This window comes from Phalacrocorax aristotelis, chromosome 15 (assembly GCF_949628215.1).
Source record: "Phalacrocorax aristotelis chromosome 15, bGulAri2.1, whole genome shotgun sequence".
Classification (NCBI taxonomy): domain Eukaryota; kingdom Metazoa; phylum Chordata; class Aves; order Suliformes; family Phalacrocoracidae; genus Phalacrocorax; species Phalacrocorax aristotelis.
Genome location: NC_134290.1, coordinates 8880836 through 8900764, shown reverse-complemented (window position 1 = coordinate 8900764; position 19929 = coordinate 8880836). Strand labels below are relative to the sequence as shown.

At 48.0% G+C, this 19929-nt stretch overlaps 2 protein-coding genes across 6 annotated transcripts in view; one reads left to right on the top strand and one right to left on the bottom strand.

The window, feature by feature from the left end:
- Positions 1-3155: 3155 nt before the first annotated feature.
- BRAP (BRCA1 associated protein) lies at positions 3156-19063 on the bottom strand. 2 transcript variants are annotated; one of them, XM_075109937.1, is made up of 12 exons: positions 18833-19063; positions 18441-18599; positions 17459-17660; positions 16466-16655; positions 14866-14979; positions 14213-14361; positions 11891-11966; positions 11108-11246; positions 10506-10615; positions 8783-8872; positions 6777-6880; positions 3156-5558 (listed from the first exon to the last, which is right to left on the bottom strand). In XM_075109937.1, the coding sequence occupies exons 1-12, from the start codon at positions 18912-18914 to the stop codon at positions 5198-5200; spliced, it is 1776 nt and encodes a 591-aa protein (XP_074966038.1). In that variant the 5' UTR covers positions 18915-19063; the 3' UTR covers positions 3156-5197. The 2 variants fall into 2 exon arrangements, with proteins under 2 accessions (XP_074966038.1, XP_074966037.1); XM_075109936.1 differs by having other exon boundaries at positions 17459-17730; positions 18833-19018.
- ACAD10 (acyl-CoA dehydrogenase family member 10) overlaps positions 19013-19929 on the top strand; it is a 17042-nt gene continuing 16125 nt past the window's right edge. For all 4 annotated transcript variants that reach the window (XM_075109931.1, XM_075109935.1, XM_075109933.1 and 1 more), the window contains exon 1: positions 19013-19142. The gene's annotated coding sequence lies outside the window, so the exon portion shown is untranslated. The remainder of the gene's footprint in view (positions 19143-19929) is intronic.

Genomic DNA, 19929 nt, shown 5'->3' with positions numbered 1-19929 from the left:
AGAAGGGCCAAAATCTCAGTTTCCTGGTGAGCTCAGGCATGTCTGCTCAAAGCACAGCTCCCACCAGCGAGCAACAAAACTTCCTGCTGCTTCCCAGCCTCCATTCAGCTCAGCAAACCCTCCACAAAGAGCCCCCACCTACCCCAAAACCAGCTCCAGCTCCAACAAGGCAGCAAGCCTTCCAGGTGCAGCAGCTTTATAGGAGCTGTTGCCCCTGAAGAAGGTTCAACAGGGACCAGTTTCCTGGTGGGGAAGTAAACATTGCTCTCTCTGAGGTTTTTGATGTTTTTAACTAGCTTGGGATAGAAGGAGTTTGACTCTCCAGCTCCCTGTGAGAAGGTGGAAGGAAGCCTTGTGAGTATCTTGAGGTTTGTTGTCTAACTCAATTAACCAATTACTTCCAGGTCAAGAAGGGGCAAAGCTATAAATGCTGCTTGCTGCTATAAATAATGCTTGCTCAAGGGTGGTGCAGGAGCAGGAAGTGTTAGGTGTGGGGGTGTAACTTGAGCTTGAAATGAAAGCAACTATCACAAATTGCTTCCTGCTTCAAGCAGACCTGTCACTATTTTTCTCTTGCCCCTGAGAAGCTGGGGTGAACAAGTGCGCAGAGCTGGCTTTTGCCTTGGGAAATGTGTGCAGGAATTCAGGCTGGAGAATGAATACACAGATGTTCCTCCTATGCTGCAAAACTCCCCTCCAAACACTGCTGTCTTGGTGTAGGATCTGCTGTGGAGAGCTGGGCCAGTGGGATGTGTCTGCCTTCAAAATACAGTTGTTAGACCAAAATGCCTGTTTATGTAAAAAGAGGAAAGGGATGAAGCCTAGAAGAAATTGATGTGAATTTCTCAGAGCTCAAACAAGAACAGACAAGTCAGTTGGTGCAGATTAAGGCAGGAATTTTCCACAGGGCCTTAGGGAATTGGGTTCTAGTGGAAAGGTAAATGGAGTGGAGAGTGGGTGGTGGGATGGCAGCGCGTGCCTTTGGAGGGGCCTGGGCTGGCTGTGGCGCAGGCTCAGGGAGCACAGCATGGCCATGGGGTGTTCCAGCTGCTCAGATGGATGGACAGACACCTGTGGGCCTTTGCTTGCAGGGTGACCCCATGTCTGCTCTGTTAGTGGCATCATGTGAATTTTTTCTAGGGCACAAACCAGAGAGATGTCACCTCACCTGGGACCTCAGTTCTTAAGAGAGTAGAACCTGTGTCATGCAGGGGATTAACTGGTGTTAAAGGACAGGTTCTTCCCAGGAGGCAAATTAGCCCACTGAAAAACTAATGAGTCCCTGGAACTGTGTGAAACAGAGCACTGTCAGCCAGGCATCTCGCCCCAAACTGCGGGCTGCATGGGGAACAGCTGCTGCTGGTCTGGCCCCAGAGGGCTCATGGAAACCCATCAGCAGAGAGGCCACGGGGTGCTGGAGCTTGGGTGGCCACAGGTCTCATGGGTGCTGCGTTCCCCTCCCACCTCGGCTTGGGTGTGTGCTGGAGATGGCGGGTGGGAAGCCCACCAAGCCCACCTCACCATTGAGTTGAGCTGCTTTTGCCTCCTGCTAATCTAGTCTTTGCTGTTTGCTTATGGGGAACATACCCGGCTCGAAGCAGTGACAGCTGAACCCTGAGCCCCACCTCACCCTGAGCTGCCCTACATTTCCCTTCCAAGCAGGGGGACATGACTTTCTGTCCCTGCTGTCCCTCCAGCTGCGGGCGCTGCTGCTCCCAGCCAAGGAGAAGCCATGCCAACCCATCATCCTGTCTAACTGCCTCTCCCCTCCGCTCGCTCGGGAACAGCTGCCGGAGTGAATCATTTCAGCATCCTCAAAGTGCGGAGGACTCTGCCAAGCTTCGTCCGATTTCTGGCTGTCACTCCACTCCATCTGTGTTTCTCCCTGGCCATTTTAAATCCTGCAGACTTTCCTGCGGTCCCCGATGACCTCACATGAGCAGGTGGGTGCTCTCACCACAGAGGTGCAGAGCTGATGTCAGAGGCTCTTGGGCTGCCTTGGGTGTTTTTGGCATTACTGTCCTGCCCGCATACGCAGAATCACGAGTCATTTTGCTGTTCTGTTGCCTCTCTGCCAGCCTGTGAATCAGGGACCTTTTGTGGAGAGGGAACAGCAGGATCCAGTGAAGTTCACAGAGCACACTGGCCACCAGCACCCCTTTGGGGGAGAGCAGGTCCCCCATTTCTTGCTCCTGCTGGAACATCTCTCTGTTATTGCCACATAGCCCACATGGCAAGTGCCAAGGAAGGCTTTATCCTAGAGCTCTCAGACACCACTTCAGGCACCCGACACAGCACCAGCAGAGGCAGCAAAACCCCACTGATGTTCATCCGGGGAGGAGGTCTGTGTTTCTTTCATGATTTAAAAAAAAAAGTCTATTTTAAGGCTTTTAATCCTAGCAGGAGCTTGGCCAATCTCAGCTGTCCAGTGCTTGGGGGAAATTTTATGCTGCTGCAACCTTCTCCTGTGGTGATGTTGAGTCATCAGCCACAAAACTGACCTGTTGTTTGAGTCTCAGATGTCAAAATTTGACCGCAGGCTGGAGCCGTCCGAGCACCACTGCTTCTTCCAGGCACTTGGGTGTCTGGATGATGGGTAAGGAAGAGTCACGGGCCAGCCTTTCCTGGGACTTTTCCCTTCACCACGAACCACGTGTGGGCTCAAGCCACATCAGCACTGCTTCTGCCATGCAGCCAGACAGAGCATGGTCTCACCAGCAGGGACATCTTGCCAGGAAGAGTGCCCTCAGCCTCACCCAGCAGCAACCTGGGGGAGCCCAGTGCATCTACAGCAGTGAATAAACCCCCAGATGGACACTGTAGGTTGCTTTGCCACCCGGGATGATTTTAGGAGAAGCTGGTGGGGACTCAAGGACCGGGGGTAATTTGGTTTAACGCAAAAGTATTCAACAACCTTTGCTTTTTCTGCATGAGCCGCCCACTTCTCATGAGCCAGAGATAATTACCCTGTGTTATCTGCTCATATCAGCTCAGCTGAACCAAACTTCCACCCAGCCCAAACATGGCAAAGAGCTCATTTGGACAGCTTTGCCTTCGAGTTAAAAAGTAGATGACTTCAAGAAGAGTAAGTCACATGTTTTGTCGTTCTCCCTGCCATCTCCTCCCTCCACTTCAGTTGAATACACAAACAAAAATACGGCACGCTGGTTTAATTTTCAATCACATTTTTTGAAAATGAATTCCAAGATACAGTACAGCATCTTAGTGTTCTACACAAAGCAAGCTTTCAGCAAAAGGTCAGAGCATCTTAGATGGTGTAAAAATATATCTTAAATAAAATAGTTTCTATAGGAGAGCAAGCTGTGCTGTACATCTCTAGGTCCTTAGAATAATTTACAGAAGGCAGAAGCCTCGTTGTACAATCCACACACTAGAAAAGAGTTAGTGTACATTCATGCTATAAAGTTAGAAAAGGTAGAAGTTCCAGATGATTGGGGCAGATCTCCAAACCCAAGCAGTGGATGCAGCGAGTGCACGAACAAGTGCCCTGTATTTCAGAGTGAGGAAGCTCAGTGCTTCCAGTCCATAAAGTCAGGAAGCAGATCATAAGGACTCACCTTCTGAGAGTCACTCTTATTTATTGTAACTCCTTCCTTTCAATTGGCCAAAAAGAACAACTTCCAGCAATAAAGGACTAGCTGTTTTATTTCTTTGTTCCAGTTTGGAGCAGGAAAGTCAGAGCTGCATTTTCAATGTTACAGACCAAGATAAAGGCTGTTCCTACAGTTTGAACAACAGAAAAGGATCATACTATGTCCTGAAGAAACAACTGCAGGACTCCCCCAGCCATTTTTAATGAAGGAATAGGCTTAAAATGCTCCGACTGATGAGCACAACACAGGAACCAGGACAGTCGCTTCTCCAGCCAGGGTGAAACTGTTCCCACCCCAGAACATCAAGCCTGGTATATAGTCTAAGTGAAAACCAACAAATACCACACACCCCCCACCTCGATTTTTCCTCAGATTTTCCTTATAGGATCTGCACAGCTTTGGGGCAAAGAACACAAAAGTTTTGCCAGCTGGGATTTTGGGCAGAGCACATTTCAGAGCAGAACAGACCATGCTAAGTGACCACAGCAACTGGATACAACAGCTGCATCTAGCGGCGAGGGTCCAGTCGCAGGGCAGCGCGCTCAGCTCCATGCTGGACCAGAGCACTGCAGCCCTGCGGGTGGGGGCTGGCAGCTACTGCAAAGGCTGGTTACAGGCACGTAGGAAGGGGGTTTTTAAAACACAGCGTTAGTCATTCTCCTCACCTCGTTTCAAGGATTGCAGCGCTGGAGCTTATGCCAACACACCCCTAGCACAGCTCATGGAGGGAACACATACACACCCCACTCCAGGAGGACCAGAACACTGTGGTAGTGTTAATATATAGCATGTACCCATCTTTGCAAAGACGGCTCTATTTAATTTGTAGAAACGCCTGTAAAACAATCACACTAAACAGCTTCCAGAATATAAAACTTCCATGCTTTCTGCCCCAAAGACAGCAAGCACTGGCCTTTCAAGGGCCATCTTTAAGATGAAGAAAGAGATATTAGCAAAGTCCCTTAAAGCGTTTAATATCCTAGGTTACAAGCCTTTAGGAGTCATTCAGCTTCTTACGCCACTAAGATGGTTTATTTTCCACACCTCACTCCTATTTACTTCCAAATAACAGTTCTACACCTGCACTAGCAGTTTGCGGTGTCAGGACTTCACATACTTAAAGGAGATGTATACAATCTAATTTACACTGTTTATTAAATAAAATAATTTTAGTTGAGAATACTTTTAATCCAGGAGAAGAACTGGAGAACCTTTACAGGCTGGGCCTAGCCTACTCTACAGCATCCCCTTAGGGAATACGATGTTTAACATGTACACACCCACCACCCAAAACAGTACGCTCTCCAAGAAGAAAGTCAAATGCATGATAGGAGGGGCTTTGAAAAGGTAGGAAGGCAAAATGGTCATTAAGATCTGCCTAAAAACAGCTAAATAGTGCAGTGAAATGCTTTTAAATACCACAGACACCTCCACTGACTGGCAGCCAGTTTTATGAGCAGCTCTGAAGACAATTTCTAGCTGAGCTTTAGTGAACTGGGCATTCCCAGCCGGAGTCCCGAGAGGTGAGCCTGGCCCACCACCAGCAAGGCCAGTTTCAGGTTGGGAGCAGGGCACTCTGATTCTCATTTGCCCCTCTTGCCACGGCCTCTCCTGGAAGAAGGTTTGCCTGTGCCCCCTGTGGAGGAGCTGGCAGAAGATGCCACTGCAATGTTGATCTGTCCTTCCTGAATCTCCTGTCGGGTCTCAGCTGGGAGGTGATTGATTTTCTGTTGCGTCTCTAAGTAGAACATGACATCCCGCAACTGCTCCTGGATCTCAGAGATCTGCAGGTCCTTCTGTTCGCAGGTTTCTTTTAACACTCTCTCCTCCTCCTTTAGTTTGTTCTGAAGCAAGGCTTGATTTGCTCGCAAACACTTGTTCAGTTCTTGCTCCTCCTTCAGCTCGTTGGAAAGTTTAGCCACTTTGTTATTCAGCTGAGAACACCTTACAAATAGAAGCACACATCAGGAAAGCAGTGCACTATACCAAGATCAAACACCATTGCATCCTTTTTATTTCCAATCTCTTAGAGCAACTGACTCCCAGCTGTCCCCAGCCCCACCAAGCCCACCTGGAACTTGGTTTTCTGGAAAAGGGAGGCAACACAAGAGGACTCTGAAATCTCCCCCAGGATTTTCTACCCAGCTTAAGGCTTGCTAACACCTGCTTGTCTGTATGGAGTTGCCTGCATATCAAATAGGATGTTGTGAAGCAGAATCCCTTCCTTCATCCCTCCAACTGCATAACCCAGGAGAATCCCTTCCCTTGCAAGTTAGGCAATTCCCTCTTGTACCAGAGGCCAACAGAGGCAACAGAAAGGGCGTGTGTGGAAGCATGGCACTGTAACCTTGAACATGCATCTGCAACTTACGTAACAGACGCCAAAAAGGGCGTCCTTAGGGAGCTGAGGACAACCAGGGACTCCCAGATGCTGGCTCCCAGCACACTCTGAATACAAGACCCCGAAGATACCACTTCAGTTGGAAGCAAGGTGCTTCCACAAGGATATCAGTAACCTCATGTTTCACAGACAACGCTTCCCTGCTCTTAACAACCCAGTTCTTTTGCCCTGAAGTTTGCTGACTCCTTTCTGTTCATTAGGGTGAGTTGCATGAACCACAGCTCACTAGCTTGGGTGTCCTGCTCCAACCAGGACTGCTGGAGAGGCAGCAGTGCCAGGGGCCTGGTGGGCTAGGAGGAACAGAGCGTGCGGTCCCACCTAGGGAGCTGGAACACACTGATCTGCACAGTCCCCATGCTTGACATCTTTCATCGAGGCACTTCCCAAGGTCTACGTTTTGCTCTGTGCTGGGTGAGATGCCTCTGTTAGGCTGCCTTTCTTCCCTTTGGATGTATCCGCCAATTGTGAAACAGACTGGCGTCTCCTTCTGAGCAGGCAGAGGGAGGATTACTGAATGCTAAATATGCAGACCATGTAAAAAGAGCCAAGAGCCCAAAAGCTGTGTTCCACTCAACAGGCACTTTCAGTTTGTGAACACCTACAGAAATGAGAGCTTTTTTTTTTTAAAATAAGCTGTGTTCTCAGTATACCAGTTTAAATAGCTCAAAATTGCCTAGGAATAACAAGCTTTTTTTCTTTTTGGATGTCAGTGTGCAGAGTTTTAATGGCTGCACGGAACTAAACCTGGCAGCGGTACCCACTTCCTTTCGACAGACTGCTTTTCTTTGAGCAAGTCATTCAGCCTCTGTTCCAGACTGTCACACTTCTCAATGGTCTCTTTAAATTTGGTCTTCATGTTGTTAATCTGTAAAAACAAACACACAGGCATTTCAAAGAGATCAAAGTCCTGTGCACTTTCATTATGACATTCATTTTTCTGGAGTGGTTTCTAGACTTTGACCGATTACTATATCCAGGTAAGCAAAAGCTTTGAGTCAAGAAAAGGCTTGGTTTTGATGAAGACCCTCTGCATTTACAGTTCGCAGTACCCAATGAGGAACCATGTTGCCGTGGAAGCTGCTTACACAGAACAGCAACTCAGGCTGCAGATCTGTGCCAGGCACCCCATTCAAACACAAGCTACACCAGATCCTTAATTTCTTATTGACTGCAGTTAAGCACTTATTTTGCCATTCTCTCAGACTTTTTTGTATCTGTCAGCAAACTTAAATTTCCATCTTAAGGCTTTACAATGTCAGGCTTTTGCTCATTTTAAAGTAAACTTCAAGTAAGTATGGTCAAAGTCTGAAAATTAACATGCTACTTCGCTCAGCATTGACTCAGCAGCTTGCTGTCATAAGGCAGTGACCTACTGACACGAATATCTTACTCATGCAAAACGCAAACAGAAACACACACTGGCTTCCACTTCCCCTCTACTTCACAACTCGAGACTGCTACTGCTGAAGAAAACCAAGTTCTTGTTCTCTAGGCACTGCACAGAACATGCCAAAACCTCTAACATAAGACTTACAGGAGATTTATAGACAGAAATACTTGTTTTCCCTACATTAGTGCCAAAAGCACGCTTGCATGTAGTGGAGACAGGAATTTAAAGGGAAAAAATGGTTTTCTGGAGGAGCAATCTGGATAAATGTCAGTGTCAGCACACATGGTGCCTTCACTGATGCCAGAGTCAATGCACAGCAGGTTTTAAGCCTTCCGGCCTTAATCACTGAATGTTTATGCAGCTGATGGTTAATTTGGGGGAAGTAGCCTGAGCGCTGATAATGGAATACACTGCATAATGGCACTGATCCAGACAAGACTTAGGCGGAGCGAGGGCCACGGCTAGAATTGTAAGGATCTTTAAACATGAAACCACATTTGGGGCATATATCATAGTTGTTTCACTTTGAAGTTGCTTTGTGGATCATGTTTCCTGGTCACGTGCAAGACAGTTTTTGCTATATCTTTTATAGGGCCCTCCATAAGATTTGTGGAACTCTTCTTTAGACCAAGGTGAATGACCACTATTTCAACAGTCATAATTTCTACACTTACAATGCTACTTAACTGCAGATACAAAATGGTTAATTAGAAGTCATGCAGAAAGTTCAGTTAAGGACTCAACCCTAAATCCTGACTCACTTTAAACCTAGGTGAAAGGATCTATGTGGAGTGAAAAGCATTAAAATATTCTCACTAGATTTTTGCTCATGACATTTTGAAGCATCCTGCCTACAGAACGCTTTACAGGATGAGACTCTGAACTTTTCCCAAAGGGTGATGAGGAGAGAGAGGGGATCAGAAAGAAAGGGCAAATCAATATGCATTTGGAGCAGAAAGACTGCTACCACTTTCTGCAGCCAAGCAAATTAAAGTCATATTGTCTATGCTACACTAACCATCCCTAGAGATACATGTCAGGGTGAGACGGATGGCATCCGCAAGCAGGGATCCTGCAGCAGCACGGACTTGTTTTCACCACTGCTGCAGTTTCCTCAGCAGCACATCTAAATCAACCTTCAATCTAGGTGGCAATCTACCTACTTCTGCACCACTGAGCAGCAAATTGCTAGATCTGAGCACTGAGATAAGGGATACATCTTGGAGCCAATTTTCTCAGCTGGTAGTGAAACAGGCTATGCGAGGCCACGTCACGCAACATTCAGGCTGTATGAGAGACTGAACAGCCCATCTCCCTTTTAACTTAACAGTGTCCAGGGGCCTCTTTCAGCAGGCACATGCCCAGAGCAGAACTCACCTCTTCAGCTGTATCCTTTTCTATTCGGACAATCTTGTTTTCCCAATAGATTCGCTGCGATTCCAGCTGGCTTGTTAGCAAATATGAGTACTATAAACACAGAAGATATACACAGAACAGTCAGCTTTTATGTAAGGGTGGCTATGCTGATTAAGGAGCCCAAGGGACTCCAATATACAAATCAATTTAATCAGATGAAATTGAGCATACAGGACATTCTGAACATACATGCAAACTGCAGATCCAGCAGATGTGTTTCACCAATTTAATTTCAAAATCAAATCACTTGATTTCCTGAAGTCAAGGAAAGCCTTTAGAGCACAACAACAAGGATCAAATAAAAGTTCCGCCAAGCTATACCCAGTATCATGCCAAAAACTTTTTGAAGAGAGAGATTTTTCACAGTAGTAGCAATGAATCTCTACAAGTTTTACACTCCACAGGAAAATGAAGCATCAACCATCCTTGTCATGACAGTCTGAGATCCCAAAGGCTGAGATGCCGAGTTCCCCATCACAGCCCAAAACCAGGGCAGAAGGGTAAGTGCACGTATCTAGCTTCACTGTAAGAATGTCTCTACGAAAGCATCCTCAGCTGCATGTAACTATTCACAATTACTGTTCTCCAACTAGCACAGTCCATTCCAATGTTATTTTGGCATCTGAACAAGGATATAGGCCTTACATCCCATCTTTCCCCTCCTGGTTCTGCAAATGAGTTATGAGAAGGTTGGAAAACGTGATAATTTCTTATCATCAGGCTAATAAGCACCAAATTAGGCATTCACTACAGAATTAAACGTGCAAAAAGCCTCAGTAATATCAGAGCACCAAAATACACTGCCAAATTAATTCTCTTTAGAAATATTTAGAACTGATAAGCTAGATAGAGAGGTCTCATATTTTAAGCACCAACCTCCCAGAAGAAGGGTTAAAAATAGCTGGTTTAGCATCTAACCTTACTCAGAAAATTCATGGAAAAGCAACCAAATATTTATTTGAGCAATAAGCTTACGAAGTCTGGTCTCTATGGGCTTTTCCTCCTCAGACACCCTTGTGTCTAATGCAGCTGAAATCATGCTGCGGTGTATCTGCTCAGTGGAGCCATAATTCTGAGTTGCTCTCCTTTACCCTCCTAGTTAGGATAGGAGAAGCTGGCCAACAGGTGCAAAAGAATCATCATCTCTTCAAGAGAAGGGAGCAGAACAGGGCTGGTATCAGACAAGCCTGTCAGCTTCCTCTGATAGCCAAGGATAGCTATGGATTCCTACGTACTTGCTCAGTTTACAAGCTAAGCTACTCAAACTGACAGTTCCACACACATCCCGGTTCTTAAGCCAAGGGTTCTTAATCCACTAGGAAGGGTCTGGTGAGTGAGTCCTGGCATTCAGACCCGTTTCTCTCTCCAATGACCTGAGTGTTTGTAGCAGCATAACCAGCTAATCTTCAGTCTACCAGTGACTACAGGATGACACTGCAGCCAGCTTACACTTAGCTGCATTGGCTCTGCAGAGCCAAGGTTTGGTTGTTTGGGTTTTTTTTTTTTTTTGGGGAAAAAAAAAAAAGGCAGTAAAAAACATCCTGCTTCTGCCTGAAGATGATTACTGACATGCAGGGAGCAGGTCTGCTGCATTAGATGATGTAATTTTCCTGTAGTCGTATCTGGATTTGAAACAATTCCACACAGCAGCACAATGCAGAGTCGAACAAGCCAAAATATTTACCTCTAATTGTAAGGCATCAATTTTTTCTTCCTGACATATATCTCCCTCGCACTCATACTGAACTATCTTCCCATCAGTTTTACTTGCAACCAGGCGATGGACGTAGTTATCTGAAGACAGAAAATTCAACCACAGGAGTTTTAGTTTAAGAACACCCAGCTTGACACCAGTGGAAATACTTTATGCAGCACAATTAACCATGCAGACTGCTGCAACAGCGTATTAGGAAGGCAGAAAGCCAACAACAGATGTATTTGTTATTTAGCAGACTTCGCACAGACACCTTACAGGATATTTATTACAACAGCCCATTCCCATACCTCAGGGCAAATTGATGGAAAGGGAGTAACAAACACATTCCACAGAGACTACAGGACTGCCCCAGTTCATTACAGAATCATGTTCTCCCTCCTCCATCTGCTACAGACCCACAAAAACTGCTCCTAGAGAGGAGATGGATGTTCCCAAAAGACAAGGTATTAGTACAGATGCAAACCCCTTAATCTCCAAGCAAACTCTGTCAGAAGTACTCTTACTAAATGGTCCCAAAAGCCCTTTTACAAACAAGGTCATCCTACAGGAGGGGAAGACAGAGCTCTTACCTCCAGCATAGTCCCAAACTCTGTGGTTGGTCAACTGCATTGCGTAGGTGTGCTGGGTCTCCTCAAAGTGTTTGTAAGCGTGTCGACTCACGTACCGGCCACAGCCTATGTGCCCACATATTAAGCAGATCCAAAGATTCTACCAACAGAATGAGAAAGCTCTGTACATACAACACTGTCAAGCAGCGGTATCAGCACTTTGAGAAAGTGTGACCTGACACCAGTGGCCCACTGATGCTGTGTACATCCGGCCACTTCCTTAGAGGGCGAAGAGCATCTGTTTTTCCCCTCTCCTTCTTCGAAGCCTTGCTCAGCTGGCAGGCTGAAGAGAAGGAGGTACCTGCTCATTCAAGCCAATTGTGCTTGCAGGTGATGGGTACATCGATAGATTATCACAAGCATGGATGGAAGAATGGCCTTGACTAATGAATGAGGCACCTCAGCAGGACCACAAAAGCAAGCTCTGCAGAGCACAGACTAGAAGGGACCACCAAGTTCAGCGTTACTTTAGCTGCCTCCTATCATACTCACCTTACCTCACATGCTCTGATCAGCTTATGTGCTAATACTTCTTTCTAAGAATCAGAAACATCTGTCAGAATAGGAAACATGGAAGGTAAGGTCCCTTCCCAGTACTGATTCCAACTCAAAAGGAAAGCAGATATACCACTGACTGGTAAAATCAGGCCAAAAGCAGCCACAGAATTAACCCCAAAAGCAACTAGAGCAGCTGTGCAGTCAGATCTAATCTAGATCTCACTCACCATCCACCCACCTACTTACTTCTTGAACTCCACACTCGAAACACTTGTTCTCTTCCACTGGCTCAGGCGTTTGGCAGTATCTGCAGACAGGACACCTAGAGGGCAATAAGCATCATGATTAGACACAAGGAGCTCCATCTTAATATTACAGTAATTAAAAAGAGAGCCAGAGAGCTCAACCTAAATGCCTTATGCAGTGGGACACTCCTTACATGCATGCATCTCTCAACTCACATTTACCCCTCTCAAATTTGCCTCCACTCCACATAAGGCTACTGTTTTTAAAGCCAGTAAGTGACAGAAGAACAAAGAACAGCTCTTCCGAAGCCATTACACAGTCTCAGCTTGATCTGGTTTTGCTGCAGTCCAGGTGTAGAGAACATCTGCAACCAAAAGCCTCAGTGGGGCTGCCAGCAACCTCAGCCTCTGCCAGTAAGCAAAAAAGCCACGACCGAGCTCCAGAAACACTTCCCTGCCTCAGCCATAAACACTGCAAGAAGCACTTGTATAGATGTGTTACACATCTCTAAACATTGCTCCTCCGGATTGCTGCCAACTGACATCTTCAGTTTTCCATCACCTGCAGGGTTTTATGCAGCAGCTACACACTGTTGTGGAAGGATGCTGTAAATACACATTGCTAAGGACAGCCGAGTAACAGAGGGAGGTACCTGCACTTTGCAAACATACCGTAGTACTTAAAACAACCCTAAGGAGATGAGGAGATGCTTCAATTTCACCCCAACTGGATGGATTCAGTCTCAGCCATTCCAGGAACAATATCCCACAGCCATACCCTAAAAGAATCAGTAGCAGGCACCCCACTATCATTTCTTTTGAAACTCTACCACTGTGCTGCCAGAAAGACAGAAGACCCAAGACCAGAAGGAACATTTGTCCAGACCTTAAGCACTAGAAACTCAGCTAGGGAGCAGGGTAACTGAAGCTGTGCATCCTGTAGCCAGGACAGTTTATATATTTTTCGTTAGCTGCTGGATAAGCTGCAGAAGTATTCAAGGGAGAAGACAAATGGATTGCAGTCAGCTTTCTATACCAATTCAGACACTTACAGCCTCCGTGACGCCTAAGCAAAGTGGACAGGGATTTTCTTTTATCGTTCTTCTAGACTGCGAGTATAAATTCTGCTTAAATTGTATATTAGATATTAAAGTGCTATTTTGGATCTTGCTCCTACACTGGCTAAGCTCCACTGCTTCAAATTTAAACCAGTTTTGATTTATGGAGCAAAGCAGCCCATAAACTTGCATAGCTACAAATCTGCTTAATCTTACCGAGGTTCTGTCACTGTCTTACAAATGATAAGCAGAGGCCTAAAATTTTCCTCACGCTCCATCAGAGAATCAGGCAATCAGGGGTACCAGTGACAGAGAAGAAAACACAGCGAAGATCGGCAGCATTCTGATGCAGTATCTACGACTCCCTGATGTGCAGTAAAAGAGCAAGCAGTGTCCGGAAGAATGCAAAATATGCACAACTGATAGCAGCACCTGGGTGCCAGTCGGGGGCTCTGCACACAGGAGCTCACACACACTGAAAGCACCATTTACAAGGATGTGAAGAATGGTAAGAGCAAGAACAGGAAAGGGTTAGCAGTAGTGAAAAGAAGAGCTGCTTTAAGGACAGACGCAGGTCTGACCCCCAGCCCTGCCCAGTGCCATGGAGGGTCACACTGAGCCAGTGACACGGCCGCCCATCACTCAGCCCATAAACCACCTTGAATAATACAGCCTGTCTAGAGCAGCCACCTCCCCTTCCCGATTTACTGAGCGATCTTGTCATTATCCCTTCCTTCCCCATCTCCCTTCTGTCTCACTTTCCAGTCCTGTCCCCCTGTATGCCTGCTATTGCCCAGCTCTTCTTCATCCTCTCCCAGCATCTAAGCACAACGGGCAAGACTGCTGCGCTGCAGGGCTCCCAGACGGGCTCCTCAGCCCCAGCTGGATGTGCAGATCTGTCTACAGCGCAGCCTCAGCTGTGTTGAGGAAACAAATGACCAGATAGATACACAAGACTCAGTGAAACAGGCTGTGTGGGCATCCAGTGCTGTTTACCCCAGTATGTTTATCCTACAATATTTTAAAATAATCAGCATTACTCTACAACTCCCCTCCTGCCTTAGCAGTGAGGTCCATGGGAGACATCGTTCAATCACTTTTGGCAGGGAGATTCCCCTCTGGAAGTCCCTTAACGGGAAAAAAGAGCACTAGAACTTGCAGTAATTCCTGCCCCCACACTATGATGAGCAGAACCAGTCCTGTCAGCATGTATACACTACACTCAAACAGAGTTTTAGATGTAGAAATAAAGAAAAGTGCCTTACGTGGTGTCCTCCCACCGCTGCAGACACTGGCTATGAAAGCTATGGTTACACAGCGTGGTAAGGATCCCATTCACGGACTCATCCATCCTCTCCAGGCACACTGTGCACTTTGGGAGCTCTGTCAGATCCATCACAGGCAAGCTAGCCCCCTTCAAAAGAACAAGCAGAGACAAATTGCTCAGCACTTTCCAATCATGATACATTACACACCCACATAAGAAAAAGTCAAATTTCTGTCTCATTACTGCTGGTTCTAGAGTACAAAAAAACACTACAAAGTAATCCTGTGAGGCTACACAGCAGTTAGAAATTTATTGAAAGAGAAAGCGATCCACAACATTCAGCAGACCACAGCCAGAATCCTCTTCACAGCATGGGCTCAGTGCAGCTGCTGCATCTGTCACCAGCCCCATTCTGTTTTCTAGATTCACTAGATCTACTGCCCATGGCAGGTTTAGCTCAGGGATGCTGCAGTGGCAAAGGACGAAGCCCATGAAGTCACCAAATGAACTCTCCCAAGTACAGGCAGTACTGGAATGGGAAATAGGGTTTGGGTTGATACAGTTCAGCAGTTCTTGGAGCATTCTGCCCAGTCCAAATAATCCTGTTAAAATTCTCTGAAGTGCAGGGAAAACAAAACAAAACAAACTTACATCTTCTGATTTGAAGACTTCAGCTCTTTCCACGTACACCAGCTGGCAAACATCCTCCTCTATAGAGTTGAACTGCCGGCCATTGCACGTCATATAAAAGCTATCTGCATCAGCCTATGCACAAAACAAAGGAAGCCAGTTAAAAAGAGAAAATTTGCAGGTGATAAAACCGAGGAAGAGGAGGAGAAGCCGGCTGTATCCTCTCTTCTCCCCTTCACCAAGCCCTGTAACACCAGAGGAAGTATTTCAGACAGTCAGCTCCTGCCAGCAGGCATTGCATCTTGGCACTGGGTTTAGTGTTACCACTTGGAGGCAAGTAGCGAAGTTCACAGCAGTGACAGCTACTCTGATATTTGAGCATTCAGCAGGAATAACAGATTTCCCTTCAGCACCTGTTTTGCCCTTTGTCAGCATTTTCAGTGCATTTGCAAAGCAAATTTGTCTCTGCAAAAGTTTAAGAGGGCCGCGTTGCAGGACACAGACACTTGTGTCAGGGAAAGGAACAACAATTTAACTGTGGGAAAGGATCCATTTCAGGCATGCTCTGAACCATGCCCAAAAGTCACTTGTGAAGAGGTAGAACATAAACAAAAATTGCCAAATACATCATCCATTTTCACTCAGTAACCTCCCCAAACCCTTGCTCTCACAAACAATCACACCAGATTGAGGCAAATTAGCTGAACGCTACATTCCCATAGTCCTGGTCACTCTAGCCAGAAGCATACAAGCCCATGAGATTTGCTTTTGCTGCCTTTAGGGGTCCCTGGGGAACAGGGCTTCAGGGAATTTCCTAAGAAACAGGTATTTCAGGGTGACTTGAGTTTTCAGATTTGCTGCAAGGCTGTCCAGCTCTAGATATTTGCCCATGAAATTTGGTAAGTCATACAAAAGAAGTGCATCTTTGCCAGTATTGCAAATAGCAGAAAACACACACAAATACAGCATCTGCACAACAGGCATGGGAAATATCTCACGCAGTATTCATGGGTGGGGGAAACCTCTTCCCCAACCCCAAAATAAGTCATTTGCAGCTGGGAGAAAAGAAGGTACAAGTGAGAGGGCCCACTCAGGAACTGTTGGGGGCAATGCTTAAAGCTACATAGTTCAAGATGACTGGTGAGCCTCAAACTGTGCTATCTGATTATCAATTCATCCCTTAGATGCTCCGTTTTGGAGGAAGACTGTCCTTTTCTGGCAGTGGCTGTGAGAGCACCCAGCTCCTCAGAAAAGCGGAACGAGTCTTTCCTAAAATACAAACGAAGCCCGACCAGCTGGGCCCTTTCTGTTCAGCATAGTACAATGCGCCACTCTCTCAGAGATAGTGGAGAACTGTGTATCCTTACTATTTTTAAAAATATCCTGCCAACAAGAAACAGGATAACTAGAACATGGCACCCCTCTCTAGGTCAAGGTGTGGGACTAATCCTAGTCAGCAGCCCCAGGAAAGCTCTGGGCGACATGACAGGGCTGTTTCTCCAAGAGTAAAGTGCAATCTTGGCTAACAGGTGGCCAGTGAAGCCAAACGGCACTCCTCAACAGCAGCTACATACAAGAGTGCAGTCCCTTCTGCAGCAAAGGGACTTCAAGCTTTTCTTACCTGTGAGCTAAACTTTATCAGCACCATGTACTGGTTTGGAGTGGAATCTCGGATGATTTTCATGTGCTCGATTACTTCATAGAAGGAGGCCACAAACTTCATCAGGTCATGACTGGTCATCGTAGCAGGGACCGTGAGGATACACAGCATAGCGCTGCGCCTTACATCTTCTTTTAAAGAGGTCATCTTGCTGATAAGGCAACAGTAACACAACTGCATGTCATTTCAGAGGGGACAAAGGCAGGGCTGGATACATCACGCTTTCAACAGCTGCGGTTGCTACCATGGCTTTGCTGTCAGTCTTAATATTTACAAATATGCAAAAGAGGGTTAAGAAAGAGAAGCAAGGGGTTGTGCTAAGCAGTCAGTGTACCCACGTGAAACTATTATTCTCTGGCAAAGGATTAAACTGGGCAGCTCCAAGAAACAACGGTTTTGTCAGGAATAATTTGACACCTGTTTTTCTATAAACACAGTTGAAGTTGGCAAGCTACAGATGCTCAGCACTATTCCTAGAACAAGTGAGCAATGTTTGTTACTATATCAAATGCACATTTTGTGACTCCTGATAGCTTTCGGGAAGATCTGAAAGGGAAGTTCTCACACAATTATAGCAGAATGGTGTGGAATTGTAATCCCTGAAATCCACTTCAGACATCTCCCACCAGAGATCACAATTTAATTGTGGGATCCCCTGAGAACCTGCTTTCTAAAGTCATTTTTCAGCAACCCGCATTTACCTTATGCTATTACAGGTCCCCAGCACAAGCCCGCTCCACCTGGAGTGGCATCACCCACAGCTGGGAGACCTAAGCCAGCCTCAAGCTCTACCATGAACACAAGGACCTGTCTGCCCTCCCAGGTGCAAGTCACCCTTCCTGTTTGTCCCAGCTCAGGAGCCACAGCCTCGGGTGACAGACTCATCCTTCCGGGTGGCAGCATTGTTCAGGAGTACTGTTCCCACTAGAGCTACAATTAGTCAAGCATTCTTACTTTGTTTTGTACAGATGCATAATGCCGTGAACGATTTCAACAGAGGGATTCCCGCTGAAGAAGGAAATCTGGTCAGGGAGCTGTTTTGAAGGTGAGTCTGGAGCAGCCTCACGCTCTTTGCTTTGATCGTCATGTTTATTTTTGTCCTCGGCAGATGCAGCCTCTGAAGATTTTCTTCCTTCCATGGCAGCTTTTGTTTCATCTTTTACAAATCAAAAGTTTCCACATTACTAATGGCGCATCAGAAATGTCTGCTGTTCCCTAAGCACAGCCTGCACATAGACAACAACACCCCAAGAAGTCAGATTAGAACCCTGGAAAGCAACAGAACGAGACACCTCTCATCTTTGCTGTTCCAGGGGGAACTCCAGAGCTGCCAGACATCTGGTACAAGCCCCTGGCAGGAGCTGGTGCTGCGGATCAAGCCAGGCAAGTTTTATACTATGCCTGGAGAAATCCCAACGGGCGCCGGTATCAACACGAAGCAACCAGGACAGGTTTGCTGAGCACGGGTGAGGAGAGCAGACAGCCAGTTGCTCCTCCTGCACCGCTCTGATGGCAGCTCAGACATTCGGCTTGATGCAGAGTTTATGTCTTGAAACTTCCCCTCTATCCGGGAATTCAACATTTGCAAAGCTGAACAGTCCCATTCCTAAGGGCCTGCAATGCTTGCAAGCAAAACACCAACCAGCCTGTGGCATAGCCCAAAGTAAATTAACCCCTTAGAGCGCGGGAAATGTCCACCAGCGATAACCAGCTCTCCCGTCTGCACCCGAACACACGTTCCTTCGCTTCCCCACTTGTTTACTAAACCACCTGACGGACTCGAAACCCACAAACCCAGCAGCACCTCCACCACCCCCATGCTGACAGACAGCTGTCACCGGCGGGGCCAGCGCCAGAGAGGCGCCGGCTCCCCACACACTGGGTGGGCGACAGCTGCCGACCCGAAAAGAGGCATTTCTTCCTCCGAGGCCGGTACCTGGCCGCGGCTGGATGGTCTCGATGATCACGTCGGTCATCTCCCGGCGGCCGAGGTGCTGGTGGAGGATGGCCGCCCGCTCCCCGGGGCCTTTCCCCTCCAAACAGGAGGGCACGGCGGCCGGGGCCGCCCCGGTGCTCTCCGCAGCCATCTCCGGGGCTGCGCAGGAGAAACAGAAAAAAAAGAAAACGTTGGGACGCGGTGGTGGGAGCGGAGCCCCGGTACCGGCACCCGGCGGCAGCACCGGGACGAGCACCCCGACCCGCTCCGCGGGCACCGGGGGACCGCGGGCAGGGCACAGTGTCCCGTCCTACCCCGGCCCCGGAGGCCGGGGCTGACCCGCGACCGGTCCCCGTTCTCAGGCGGGAGGGAACCGGGCCGCAGGGACTCACCGGCCGCGCTGTAAGCGAAGCCGGCGGGCAACGGCGAGTGCTCGGCCAGCTCCAGCCGGATCACCACCAGGGACACGCTCATGGGCCCGGGCACCGCGAGCCGCCGCCGCGCTCCGAGGAGGCCAACGGGGATGAGGCGCCGCTTCCGCCTCCCGCACCTCTCCCCTCTGACCCCGCCGGGGTCACGCCGGCGGCGCGGTGACGTAGAGGACGCCGAGCAGGAGGAGCAGGAAGAGGAGGAAGACGAGGAGGACGGCGGCGCCGTGGGGGGCTGCGAGCGGCGCCCGGCTGCTCCTCGCGAGACTTCCAGGTGTGTTCTCGCGAGACTCAGGGGCTGCGGTCAAACGGCACGGTGAAGCCTGCCCTGCTCCTGGCAAGGCCTGGCCTGGACTTGGCCTAAGGGGGACGGGGGCACGGAGGGGTCCGCTTCGCCCCTTCCGGGCCCTCCCTGCCGTGCCCCGGCGTCCCAAAGGGTGACCTCAGGGCCGAGAGGAGGGATGGGAGGGTGGGGGTGGGAAAGGGGGTGACAGTCCTGCCAGGGCAGGCCCGCACCGGAACCACAGGCCCCGTTACCGTGGCAACGCAGCCGGGCTGGAGGGACCCGGCCCATCCCCCAGGCCGAGCACCCGCCTCACCCCAAAAAAAAACCCAAACCGCTTTCTTCCTTTCCTCTCACACCCACCACGCTGGTATCTTGCAGCTCAGGGCCCTGCCAGGCGTTGGTATGGTTCATGCTTAAGTAAAAGAAACTAAATGACAGCCCAGCCGGGAAATAAGGACTTTGCTTCATGTCTTAGAGCTGTCCGTGAAGGATAAAGGGTACCCCTGGATAATCAAGATAATGCCAGCACTCTTTAGCCTTTCTAGCACATCTTTGAAACCCTCTCAGCGTCGCATGGATCATAGAAAAGTAACTATAGCAAGACTGACTCCAGGGACATCAGCATCAATAGACAAGCTACAAGAATGTTGCAGAAGTATAGCCGCTTTGCAGAGTTTTGCTGTGATTAGTAATCAGTAGTGTGGGTGTTAGTGATTAGTCAGATTATATTGTACCTGAACATTTGAAGGGTATAAGGACCCTGTGTACAACCACA

Excerpts from the sequence above, each read along its gene's own strand:
- BRAP (XM_075109937.1), bottom strand. The coding sequence starts at position 18,914 with ATGAGCGTGTCCCTGGTGGTGATCCGGCTGGAGCTGGCCGAGCACTCG. Across the intron at positions 18,600-18,832 it reads CTTCGCTTACAGCGCGGCCG|CCCCGGAGATGGCTGCGGAG; the intron begins GTGAGTCCCTGC and ends TCTCCTGCGCAG. Across the intron at positions 14,980-16,465 it reads TGATAAAGTTTAGCTCACAG|GCTGATGCAGATAGCTTTTA; the intron begins GTAAGAAAAGCT and ends TTTTGTGCATAG.